The sequence below is a fragment of the Primulina tabacum genome, chromosome 13 (assembly GCF_025594145.1).
Source record: "Primulina tabacum isolate GXHZ01 chromosome 13, ASM2559414v2, whole genome shotgun sequence".
Taxonomy (NCBI): domain Eukaryota; kingdom Viridiplantae; phylum Streptophyta; class Magnoliopsida; order Lamiales; family Gesneriaceae; genus Primulina; species Primulina tabacum.
In genome coordinates, this window is record NC_134562.1 from 29396570 (window position 1) to 29410019 (window position 13450).

Consider the following 13450-nt stretch of genomic DNA (forward strand, 5'->3'; position numbering starts at 1 on the left):
AGACTAAACTGCAATTTAAAACAATGAAATGAAAAAAAAGATAATAACAAATATCATGATGTCATTTTGTTTCTGCTATAAAAATTCTTAATAAATAGCAATAGATTTCTCCATTCGATCAAACCAAAAACAAATTTGCAAAAATTTGTGTGAAACGATCTCACGGATCATATTTTGTGAAACTAATATCTTAAAAAAATATTAGTTTTTATGCTAAGAGTATTACTTTTTATTGTGAATATCAATAGAATTCACCCGTCTCACTTATAAAAATTCTATAAAAATTCGTGATAACGTCTCACAGAGACCTACTCAAAACAAAGAACTTTAATTTGTACCGTTCAGGCGATGACACATTGCCATATATTTATTTGAATAAAATAAATATACTACGAAGATGTACCGTGACATAGATTACGTTTCTCTAAAGTATTTAGATAATAAACTCAAAAGACCCATAATTAACATTATTTTTTTTCCCGGACAACATTTTTTCTACATAACCTGGTAAACCATCTGAAAGGGCTGTCTGATTATCCTTACGACATAACTACATACGATCCTTCCGACATGGATAGAAGACGAGAGTTCGTTTCTATATACGCTCAAAGCTCAACCAATGTCTCTCTGCAGCGATGCAGATGAACATCAAATGCATACTCTTACATCTCCAACGATGGCTGCTGCTTGAAGTTGATAATCGATATTTTGTAGCCAATGATGCAGTTTCACCTATTTGATGATGCAGCAGCAGGTCTACGATGTGCCGTCTTATTACCAGCACTCTCCTGCAAAATCACATCAGAGTAACCGGTTCAGCATGAGAAATGTAGATGTAACTCCACTCAAAAATGGCAATGTAAATAACACAATATTTGAATAGTGTCTCGACAAATGCACATCACCAATGGGAAGCTGAGAACTTAAAAAAACATAGATACACAAAATAATCATCACTTTGGGAAGCTGAGAATGGTCCCCACGCCTTTTTGAATACATCACCACCAATGGATTAGAATACAATACATCATTTCAAAACTCCGGTCTTTCTTAGTTTCTTATAACTATTTTCCCTGACTTTCTAAAAAAGCCAACATTGTATACGATTTAGTCAGAATAGGATCTTTAACAGCGTAGAATGCAGTCAAAACATAACCATTTATCATGTAGTATATGGTATCCGCGTTTTTGATTTGACAGATGCTTCTATCGAATCCCATAGACATACCCAACCTCATCATCCAAGTATCATCCAAGAAATATTCGATTTGGTGGTGACAATTTTTAGCACTATGCCACTATCCCATTCATTATGACGTATGTTTTTCATATTTGGTTTACAGGATATTATGGCAAATGCAAACTCTAATAACAAATCTGAGGGAAACTTTTTAGGCAAATAGTCAACACTGTATGCTTTTTGTGAGTTTCAGAGGCCAACCAAACATTAAATAACAAGCAATTATTTCTCTCTCACGCCCTAAGATCACACCTTCACATGGTAACAGCGACATCACATTATAGACGAACAAAAATCAGCTCTCATGAAGGTGATATCTATTATACTTTAATGCATAAGTTCCAACAATTTTGATGTTGAGGGATGAATATACCTTTTCTTGGTGATCTTTTCCACGTCTATAAAAAGATGGCAGAGGATTAGCCTTAAAGTTGTGAGATTGTCGCAAATTTCTAATCTCAGGCGTTTTTTCTTCCTGGATCAAATGTATCTTGTTGAGTCATAGTTGATATGTAAATGGGGTGACATCAACTGGTAAAGGGCCTAATATATCGAAATGGAGTATTCTTCTCAATCCATTCATGTAAATAAAACATACCTTTGATTTTGCACTAAGTTGTGCATTTTCTGCCTCTCTGGCAATTGATTTTGCCTTTAAATTGCACAGAAACTGCTTCAAGATCAATACCAGCGGCACAAATGAAGCAAATCAGTAACAAGATTCATCAATCAAAGCACCAAATCAACACGTAACAGATGCTAAAGAAGGATAGGTTGGGTAGAAATACCTCTTTTCGTTTCTCATCTTTTTCGTCACCTTTCAAGCCTACAGACGGAGAGACATCTATTGTATTCTTTTTGTGCAGTCCAGAATTTTTATGTGATCTGCTGTAGAAAGAGGGTCAATTCAAGGATAAGATCCTAGCATGGAAATTTTTTACACAACCTAGATAATCATAAAGTTTACCAAAAGTATTTGAAAATCAGCAAAAAGTTAAGTTAGTCATGTTGTAAGTTCCTTTCCTCCTCACAACTTTGGATTTTAATAATCATTTAACTAAATGTTTTAAAAAGATGGGTTAAATGAAGGAAAGGATCCACTAGTTACCCATACCGTCGGAAAAGAAAGACGTCTGCACATTCCACTAATTTATAAAGAACGAGAAGCTAGGTCGGCTTCAAGAATGGATGATTTGAAAGATCTTTCAAGAAAATATAACAAGGAACAAATCTATATCACTCACCCATGCAAATAGTATATAAATCAGATATAAGAAATCTTACCCCCAGAGCAAAGGCTTTGATTGCTGATCCGACTGATTCCTTCGATTCACCGTCTTTTCTGCAGCATTTCTAAGTCTACAGTCGAAATGATAAATCAATTCCACATACAAAGCCTAAAGCAGTGAAGGAAAGAGAAGGGAAAACAAATTGTTGATTTCCCACTAAAAACAAAAATTCAATAGACCAATAAGGAATGTCCATTGCAAGGGCTTTTGTTGCATAAATTGAAAGGAGATTAGAAGGAAAAAAAGAGGAAATTTTGTGCCAGCAGATAGATGAGAAACAGGGAAAATTGATTACCCTTTATTTTCCTTTCGAGGAGTTAGAGAAGAGGAGATCATTTCAGATGCTGTTGATGATACCTTAACCTGGCCAAATACATTGTTAAAAAATCAAGTTTACATATATACCACGCCAAAAACAAAACGCAGACATAAATACATGACTCACTGACGGAAAGTAGCAATCCTATAATAACATACAAACCTGCTTTAATGTACTAGATTTTCCATCGGTGGGATGTCCATTTATTTGACTCTGGAAACTCTTAAAAGCTCGCCTAACAATATCCTTATCCCCCATTTTCTCCATTATCAGAGACTTCCGAGTCATTCCAAAAGGAGTTGAAGATTTTGCAGGCCCCAAGCTAAGAGACATGTGCAGGGATGTTGGAGCAACTCTCTTGCTTTCTACCACCATTGATCGGTTCAACTTCTTCTTTCCGGACAGGGAGGCAGAGGTGGGTGTGGAAATTAAAGATGGCTTTGAATATTTAGGAGTAGAAGCCTGTGAATGCTTGACAGCAGGTGACGCAACTTTAATTTTTGTACCAGTCAAATTTCTCTCCATTTTAGTTTGGGTCACCTAGCCACCATACACAATTAAACATAAAACCAGATCAATTTAGTTGTTGGCACTAATAACATGGTTACTTATACAAGAACGAGCAGGCAGTAAAAATGTATAACCTTTTGATTTATATTTCCTGCATTGAGCTTGGAACTTTGTTTCCTCAGTTCGATTATTTGTTTTAATGTATTCTTGCTTTCAGGTGGATGTTCTGCATGTTCAGGATCCTTTAAAGGAGTCTCTTCCTCAACTGGTACAGCTTCTTCTCCGTTCCACCCGTCCTCAGCCACTAGAACATTGGTCTCTTTCTTAGCTTCCTCATCCATGGGGTTTAGATCCTCCACAGCAGTAGAAGCTTCCTCCTTTTCCTCTTCCAAAATGGCCATATCTGTGAAGCCATTACTGCAGGCTCCCTGCTCAACCACTACAGTTGATGTATCTTCATCTTTTGCCTCATCGACCATCACTTCACGGGCAACTACGCCATTTGATTTCTCCCCATTGCATGATTCAAAGTTAGCATGCATCCCAGATGAACTTTCATTATGATCATCAATGGTTGGCTCATCTCGACTAGAAGCAACAGGTTCCATTTGGTTTTCTTGCTCAAATTGCTCGGATTTTTTAGTAGCAATCTTCTTGTAGTGGGCTTCAAAGTATGCTTTTTTCTGGGCTACAGATCCAGGAGTTGATAAACTTCCAGCTTCATCCAAATACTTATTGGGAGAGAAAGATGACCACTTCTCCCAAGAAAGTGCATCATTCTCAAACCTACCAAATGAAACTGACACTTCAAGCCTAGAATCAGGTCTCACCGGCTCATCCATCTGCTCCCTATAAATAAAGATCTTTATCTGAGTCAAAAGTTAATGGACCTCAAGAATTAAAACTCCCAACAACACAAGCGCAAGCAAGGGGACTCTTCAATTTTGTGTGATTCATCTAGACTCCACAACAAACACAGAAAGAATCAAACTGTAACTAAGTGGACCACCATTATAATATATATTTCAAAGAACTAAAATTCTATCCATTCTCAAGGATGATTAATCAGAAAGCTACCTCGGTTGAAGCAAGAATGGGCACAACATTGTTTCAAAGAACTAAAAAAAGAGGTCACAATCAAGACAAGTTGAAGACAATGAATAAGCTGCAGTTGAAAACAACACCCATCTGCTGTGTTTCTTACCCAACTAAGTGTCAAAAAAATTGCAACTTTTTACAGCTGCACACACAGTTGTACGTTCCAAGTTCTAATGTAAACACCTGTCATAATAACCTCAATCATCGGCACACAAAATGTGCAATAAAAATCTAAAAGAACGTACAAAGATTTGCATAACAATACACAGATCAGGAACTAAAAAAGGTGTTCCTTTTGCCTCTCACCTTTTACACTGAAAACCCACTTTATAAAATGAGTAAAACTTGATCTTTTGCAATCTTTGAGCCTGCAAAGAACATTCAGCGCCATATTTAACGGGTTAAGTGGAGAAAAACTTCAAACGAATGCCACTGCTAACCAAATAATTGAAGGGTTAATACTGATTAAGTACCGAATTGACTAATTTGAAGGGAAAACGAGTTTTTTACTTGAAGAATTGTTAAGGTAATGATGATTACAGAGTGGATAGAGATGTGTTCGAAGGCCCACTGGAAGGGAGAGTGAAGTTAAATCCAGTGAAGAAATTGAAACATGAAAACGGCATCGCACGTGCCAGATCTCGTAGTTCAATCATGGAGGGATAAGGGGGCACGTGTGGGCGCTCAAAATATAAATGAGTAATTATTGAAAAATTAAAAAAATAACAACACACCAAGTAAAAAGTTGATATAAACTGTGAAAAATTCTCTAGTTCATTTGGTTAATCTACTACTTTCTCTGAGGCATAGTTTGATATTAGTTACTCTGCACACGCTATGCGTATGTATACAATTTTTTTTATCACTATCGATGGACTTAAAGTGAAATTTGACAAATTATGGAGGGACTAAATTGATATTTGAATTATTGAAATAAAAAAATAAAAATAAAAGTGTGTGTTGAAATTAAAACAAAAAACAAAAGTAGTAATATTATTATCATATAAGGGTAAAATTGGAAGATTGTGTGTTGAAATTGAAAAAACAAAAAAAACAAAAAACAAAAGTTTAATATTAGTATCATATAAGGGTAAAATTGGAAGAGAAAGATGGTGTCCTCTCTAGGTAGTTATTATAATCTCCTCACACTTAATAATATAGTATAGATATAATATAGCTAGTATAGAAGTATAGACACATATATAATATAAGGATAAATTAAGAACAAATAAGATGTATGATATTATATTTAATATTTGTTATGATTTTAATAAGAGTGATTAAATTTATATAATAGATTGTAATGACAAATTTAACATTATCATAATAAATTTTATAATTTCAAAGTTGTTGTCTGAGTTCATATTTCTTATTTGTTCATGCGACGACAGTGCTTGCATGATTTATTTATTTTTACCTAATTTTATATATTACATAAATATGATAATTGAGTCCATTGATTTTGTGAATCAAGTCAAATATCAATTTTTAAGGTTAATCGAGTGATACTAATAATTTTATTGAGATTTATAAAAATCATTTATATAATTATCTCGAGTTCATTTATATAATTATCATATTATATAATATATAAAAATAAATAAAAATATTTATTTGATTTTAATTTCTACCTACTAGCAGAGATTTATGAAAAATCATTTATATAATTATCATCTAGTGATACTAATTTAGAACTTGATCATATATAGGGTTTAAGATTAGTCATTTGTGGTGTTTTTTATCATTAAATTAAAATTATTGCATATCATAAAAGAGATATTTTATCTTTCTATAAAATTATTTATCAATATCATGGGCTTTCTAAAAAAATATCAAACGTGGGATAATGATGATTATTTATCAATCCCTCTCTCTTATCCAGTGTACCAAGCTATACCTATGAGTATAGTAATAGAATCAGATGTTTTTCTAATCACAAAAACTTTCGTGAAACTGACATGTAATTATTCAAATAAGTCAATGGTGTTTAGTTGTTCTTTTCTTTGGTTTCATGGTAGTCTTGTTTGATTCCAGGAATTCAGTCCCTTTTACATGTTGAGTGAAACAGCTAATTACTTGCTATTTGAAAATTTTACATATTGAAGTCAAGTTCATGATGTATCAAGAGAAAGCACATTTCCTGTAGAATATAAAATGTTTGATGCATAATTTATACATAAAATATGAATATAACATATGTATGACATATAATAAATATTACATGGAATTCTCTTCTTCCAATGTAGCACGAAAAAAGTTTTAAACCAACATAAATTCCATAAATGTGACGGTGTGAAGCGACAAAATAATACATAAGTTTAGATAATTTGCAATGATAGCTTCTTTATAATATTTTTGTCTCAGTCCGAATGTGTTTCGAGGATCAGGACAGATAACTGTTTCACATGATACAACGACAAAATCATGTAGTAAATTACCCCGAAGTAACTACACCGATGAACTGAAAACATACATTCACTTTATCACCAAAACTTAACGTAGGCCAAATGAAAACCTAACAATATGAAATATAAGAGAATGCTTGAGCGAGATTTTGAGTACATTTGTAAAATATATTTTTTATATTTGATATTCATGTACAAGAAACGATAAGTGTTATTGTTTTGTACATATCCAATGAAAATGCAATCACCAGTTTTTGGTCATATCTTTTTACTTTCTTCAGATTGATTACTGCTACCTTGGCGAGATACCTCCACACACGTAAGTATTGGTAGGAAATAGTTCTTTCTTTCCATAACTCGTATGAAATTTTATCTTACTTTTTTCGGGACACCTTATTTAAAAAGTAATTTGCTATTAGAACAACTTCTCCCTACATATTCTGTGATAAACCAGAACTTAATAACAATGCATTCATCATTTCTTTCAAGGTGCTATTCATTCTCTCTGCAATGACATTTTGCCTGAGGAGAATAAGGCGTGGTTTTTTCGTGTTTGATACTATGTTGAATACAAAACTCAGTAAACGATTCATATTCACCTCCACGATCACTTTTTAGTAACTTAATTTTCTTGCTAAGTTGTTTTTCAACTTCACTCTTGTAGTTGACAAAATTTTTAATTGCTTCATCTTTACTTTTAAGCAGATACACATAAAAAAATTTGCATCATCGTCAACAAAAGTAATGAAGTATATATTTCTACCACGTCTTTGCACTTCTTTTAAATCACATATATAACTATGAATTAGATCAAGTGGTTCACTGATTTTTTCAATAGTTCGAAAAGGTGATCTTGTTAGTTTTGCCTAAACACAAGTTTCGCATTTGTATTGTTTATCAATTTGAAATGTAGGAATGTTTCTCATGTTAATTAGTCTACAAATTGTATCATAATTAATGTGTCCAAGTCCACCATACCACAAATGAGAATACTCAAGCAAGTAAGCAAAAATATTAACTTTATTAATCACATGCTTAATAGTCATTACATTGAGTTTGAACATGCTATTACTTACATAGTTTTTGCCAACAAACATTCCACATTTTTAGACAAAACAACCTCATCTCGCTCATAGACAATGCGAAAAACATGCTTGTTAAGAAAAGACCCGGACACCAAATTCTTACGAATGTCTGGCACATGCAACACATTGTTCATAGTCAGCTCTTTTCAAAATGTCGTCTTTAGTACAACTTTTCCTTGACCTTGATTTCAGAAGTAGCAGAATTTCTCGTGAGTAACTTTTTTCCATTCTCAGATTCCTCGAGATTTGCAAACATCTTCTTGTCATAGCAAACATGGCGAGTGGCACCAGTGTCACCACCACTTCATTGGGTTTGAAACCACCAGATTAACTTCAAAGATTTTAACACAAAGATTCATGTTTGAAACTTCTTGAGATATGTTCTCCCACATTCACCTCTCTGTTTCTCTTCGACTTCTTACCCTCAGAGGTCTTGTGACCTGTGACATCATAGTTATAGGTATTTTCCGGAGAACTTTTTTTTTAATGTCTCATTTGGGGTCCCAGATTCATCTTTTTGTTTGAAGGAGAAAAGTTTTTAATTTTCGAGCCTTGACCTTGCTCGACAACATTTGCCTTGACCGCAACTGGAGAAAGCAATCGTCTTTCAGAACTCTTGTTGTCTTCCTCGATGCGAAGTCGAATAATGAGCTCTTCAACATTCATATCATTCCTTGAGTTTCGAATAGTTTTTGAAATCCTTCCCGGCTGGAGGTAGCTTCTGAACAATAGCATTCAATTGGAAAGAATTCGCTCAAAGTCATCCCCTCAGTGTGAATCTCATGAAAAATCACTTGGATTTCTTGAACTTGGCTGATAAACGGCTTAGAATCCACCATTTTAAAATCCAGAAAGCAACCTACAAGAAATTTCTTGGCCCCGACATTCTCAATTTTGTACTTTTTGTCAAGAGATTCTCATAGCTCTTTAGTCGTTTTCTTTTCGCAAAACACATTAGAAAGAGAATCAGCCAATCCATTCAATACATAATTTCGATATAGGAAATCAGAATGATTTCATGCCTCCAGAGTGATGATGGACTCAACATCTCCCTCACCCTCTTTGATTTTAGGAGCATTCTTAAATGAGAATCTGGCTAGGCTCAACGTCTTTATTTAAAACAATATTTTTTGCTGCCACCTTTCAAGTCCACACCAGTGAACTTCTTTGGTTTTTCTCCATGATCGGACGGTACAAAAATTGCAACAGCACGTCGGACAATATGAGGAACAACTTGAGGTGTAACAAGAAAAGTGACATGAGGGATAACATGATTAGTTTCCCGTTGAACGTTCGTTTCAGAAGCCATATTAAAACATATATGATATCCTCATTACGTGGTTTCTTTAATATAAAGGGTTTTTTTAAAAAGTAATTTAAATTTAAAATTTTTTTCAAAAATAATTTAAAAAAAACATTGCAGTTCTACGGCAATCCACACTTACCAAGCGCGGACGGTGCTCATGTGGAGGACCATCCGCGCTTGGTAAGCGCGGACGTTGCTCCACCTCCCACGTGTCACTATTCCATTCGTCCAATCCTTATCTATAGTCCGATTCCTTCTTTTTTTCCTCCTCTTCTTCTTTCCTCTTATCTTTGCTCTCTCATTCTCCCATTCTCCCATTGGTAAGCGCGAATTGCCGTAGAACTGCAATGTTTTTTTTTACTTAAATTATTTTTGAAAAAAAATTTTAAATTTAAATTACTTTTAAAAAAACCCATGTTTTAAGGCTGTTAAACAAATGTCGTAGTTCTCGAAAGAGAAATAAAGTACGATAAACATGTAAAAGATACATAAATTTGAACAGAAACCAATAACAATTTTGTGAAAAAATACATCAGGCAAAACTAAAACAGTAAATCAAACAGAAACTTGTACGAAGTATAGTTTCTTTAAAACATATTTGTCTCCTCTAAATGTGCTTCGAGGATCAGGACGGACAACTGGTTCCTAGGATACAACGACAAAACCATGCAACAACTTAGCACGAAGTAAATACACCAAAACTTAACGGAGACCGGATGAAAAGCTAACAATATAAAATGCAAGAGAATGCTTGAGTGAGATTATGAGTGCTTTTGTAAAATATGTTTTTGATATTTTTGGATTGAGGAAATGTACACACTATTTATAAGTTCCAAATGCAAAACAAAAATCAACCCAAAAGTTATACAATATTAAATAACTCAATTAATCTTGCAATTAACTCAATAATATATAGAGTCAAAAGTCTTCAATTGGAAAATCAAAAGACACTTATACAATCATGAGTCACGACTAACTCAAGACAGTGGAGAACCAAATGACACTCTTACATTCACGAGTCATAACTTTTCTTCAAACTCTAAATTTGATTCAAATTTCCAACAATATTTACCGACTCTATTAAATGGTTGAGTTTAACCTATCATGATATTGTCTTCAAGATAGATCTAATGGCCACCGTTTGCCAAAAATATTTTCCATGTGAGATTAACATTGACCATGCGATTACAACAGTGATAATGGTGAGCTGATATTCTCATATTCATACCGTAGCATCTTATTAACCACGATAATGGTATACAATATTCCACATATATTTTTTTCATATGCGTCCAAACGTGAGACCACATGGAAAATACAATTGGCCCCCTATGAACGGTCGGATATATAGTGGGGGGCCTATAGGGCTTCCCTGCCAAGCATCAAATAAGTCAATACCCCTATATAATGAAATTTAACAAATTTTTTCCCAGTTGACTACTAATTATGTTACACATTCTTGCTGCAACATTCCTTTTATTTCCTTCTTTTGCTTAATTTTCAAATTTGGTCATTATGTATTTGATGCAGTGACATAAACATCTTTTAATAATGAAAAGCATAGGTTGATCTCAAGTGCAGAACAAAATCGAACTTTTCTTATGAACTTTCGTATATATAAAAGGCTAGTCGATGGCACCTAAACTCCCTAAGAGTTTTCCACACACACTGGCATTGAACATGGAAGATCACCTCAGGAATTGTACAAAGGCGACCCGAGGGAGAGTCGATGGGATTAATCACCCTCCCTAAAATATATATCAATCAAATTCATCAAAAGGTCGATAAAGGCCATAGTATTCTGTCAGAACAATATCATGGTTGCCCTAACAATCTATTCAGGAGAGGTGTTAGAGAGCCCTTGCTCGTCCCCATCCAGATTCGCGCTGTTCAAGTTTCTAGGAGGATTTCTGTGTAATCTGGATGGCGTCCTGATAATCTTGACAACTTTGTTAAACCTCTCAGGGTGCTATATATTTCTTCTGTTCTTGAATGCCTTTCATCGAATGCACAGAACTCGAAGATTTCATCTTCGGTCTCAATCAAACTGCAACCCGGCTGTTTCTTGGATCCCATATCCCTCAACACAACTTTTAACCGAGCCAAGTCTTCCCACTTCTTTGCTTCCCCATATACATTTGACAACATAACATAGTTTGCAGGGTTTTGTGGATCAAGTTCAATGAGTTTCTGAAGAGACAATTCTGCAAATTTTATATTCTTGTGAAGTCGAGAAGCTGCAAGTAAGGTGCTCCAAATGACACTATCTGGTTTGATAGGCATCTTTTGCACAAACTCCACAGCATGCTCCAAAACACCAGCACGCGCCAAGAGATCAACCATGCATCCAAAATGTTCAATTTGAGGTATGATTGAATATTCATTGATCATTGACTGAAAATAGTTTAATCCATCTTTAACAAATCCCATGTGAGAACAAGCGCATAATATGCCTATGAAAGTGATTCCATCTGGTTTTTCTCCACGATATTTCATCTCATTGAAAAGGCTCAATGCATCAGCTCCATGACTGTGCACGGCTAAACAATTAATTATCGTGTTCCATGATACTAAATCTTTCTCAATCATTCCCCTAAACACGTCAACTGCACTTCTTACCAACCCACATTTTGCATACATTTCGATCAAACCATTACAGACATAAATATTCGTTTTGTACCCGTTGTTCTCGGCATATATATGCACCCATTTACCAAAATCAAGAGCTCCTAATCTCGCACAAGCAGTTAACACATTAACAAGCGTCGTGTCATTGGGCTGCACATCATTCTCCTTCAGCATCCTTTCAAACAGACCAAGAACCTCAACGAAACGCCCATTATGAGCATACCCACCGATCAATCCATTCCAAGAGAAAATATTCCTATCCTGCATCTCCTCAAACAACCTCTCACATCCTTCAACATCCCCATTCTTCGCATATCCATTCAACAAAGTATTCCATGAGATCAAATCTTTATCAGGCATGAGTTCGAAAAGCCTCTTAGCTTCCACCATATTTCCACACTCTATGTATGCTGAAACAATCCTGTTCCAAAGCACAACATCCCTTTCAGGTGCCAAATCAAATAGCCTCCTCCCTGATACCAAATCACCATTTGCAACATACCCAAGTATCATTGCAGTCCAAGATACGACATTCCTCAATACCATCTCAATAAACACTCTATAAGCACAAGCTACAGAACCCCCGTCGGAATAAAACTCAATTAAAGTAGTTCCTACGTACGTATTCGTCTTGAAACCAAACTTCAAAGAAAGGCAATGCATTTCCTCGCCTTCTCTGAAAGCCAATAACTTGCAGCATGACTTCAAGACCACAGGAAATGTGTAGCAGTTGGGCTTCACATTCTCCCTCATCATATCACCAAACAACGCTATCACTTCCCTGTACGCATCATTGTCGAGATACCCTTTTGACATCACATTCCAAAGAGACGTAAATCTTGGACTGGTCAATTTGTCGAACACTTTCCGGGCGTAACACAGTTCCTGGAACGAAGAAGACTTGTGCAGAAAATGGGAGGTAACGAGGTGAGTTCTGGAATCAACGGCATTTGATATGATCTGGGATTGAATTTGTCGGAGTTGCTTGAGGGTTTTACATGATCTGACGAGGGTGATTAGTTTTTGCTCTAGTGCTTCCAAAGAATTTGGTTTCAAGTTTGGAGCAAATTTATTAGCTATTTTGAGACTGAAAAACGGTTGCTACGGACAACAGATTTACGTAGTAAAAATAAAAACAATTGGCTATGATGATTCTTATGTAGTTATGGAATGTGACATTAAATTCTGAAAAAACAAGGTTCTATTATTCGTATTTGTATTTTAATTATTTGTTGTAATTTTTAGTTAAAAATTGTGTAGTTGCTAAATCAAATCTTTTATCAAGAATTAAAAACATAAAAATTTAAATTAAAAACTAGAAATCTATTTATAAATTTAACAATATAATTATAATTATTTTTTTGTGTTTGAATGTTTATTAAAAACTCCGTTTAATTTGACTTCCTCATAAATTATATAATATTATTATATAAAAAAATCATTTAACAAATATTTATAATAAAAAAAACCAAAAAAAAAAAAAATAGCTCTGCGCCAAGGAAGAGGGGCTGCGCAGCGCTATTGGAGAATAATTCGATGTTTGCTCTAACTTTAAATTTTTGAGCAGGTT

The 13450-nt window shown here is 34.6% G+C and overlaps 2 protein-coding genes across 12 annotated transcripts; both read right to left on the reverse strand.

Annotated features, from left to right (window-relative positions):
• Nucleotides 1-344: 344 nt before the first annotated feature.
• On the reverse strand, nt 345-5065 carry LOC142522379 (uncharacterized). Of its 11 annotated transcripts, none has more exons than XM_075625738.1 (11): nt 4967-5065; nt 4763-4824; nt 4563-4639; nt 3493-4207; nt 3011-3388; nt 2825-2892; nt 2525-2599; nt 2029-2128; nt 1839-1913; nt 1614-1715; nt 345-788 (listed from the first exon to the last, which is right to left on the reverse strand). In XM_075625738.1, the coding sequence occupies exons 4-11, from the start codon at nt 4198-4200 to the stop codon at nt 729-731; spliced, it is 1566 nt and encodes a 521-aa protein (XP_075481853.1). In that variant the 5' UTR covers nt 4201-4207; nt 4563-4639; nt 4763-4824; nt 4967-5065; the 3' UTR covers nt 345-728. The 11 variants fall into 11 exon arrangements, with proteins under 11 accessions (XP_075481853.1, XP_075481851.1, XP_075481848.1 ...); XM_075625736.1 differs by having other exon boundaries at nt 4930-5063; XM_075625733.1 differs by lacking the exon at nt 4563-4639 and having other exon boundaries at nt 4967-5064.
• Nucleotides 5066-10828: 5763 nt separating this feature from the next.
• LOC142523136 (pentatricopeptide repeat-containing protein At2g20540-like) lies at nt 10829-13019 on the reverse strand. The gene has a single exon (XM_075626783.1). It carries the CDS (start codon nt 12694-12696, stop codon nt 11143-11145), a length of 1554 nt encoding a protein of 517 aa, XP_075482898.1. The 5' UTR covers nt 12697-13019; the 3' UTR covers nt 10829-11142.
• Nucleotides 13020-13450: the final 431 nt, after the last annotated feature.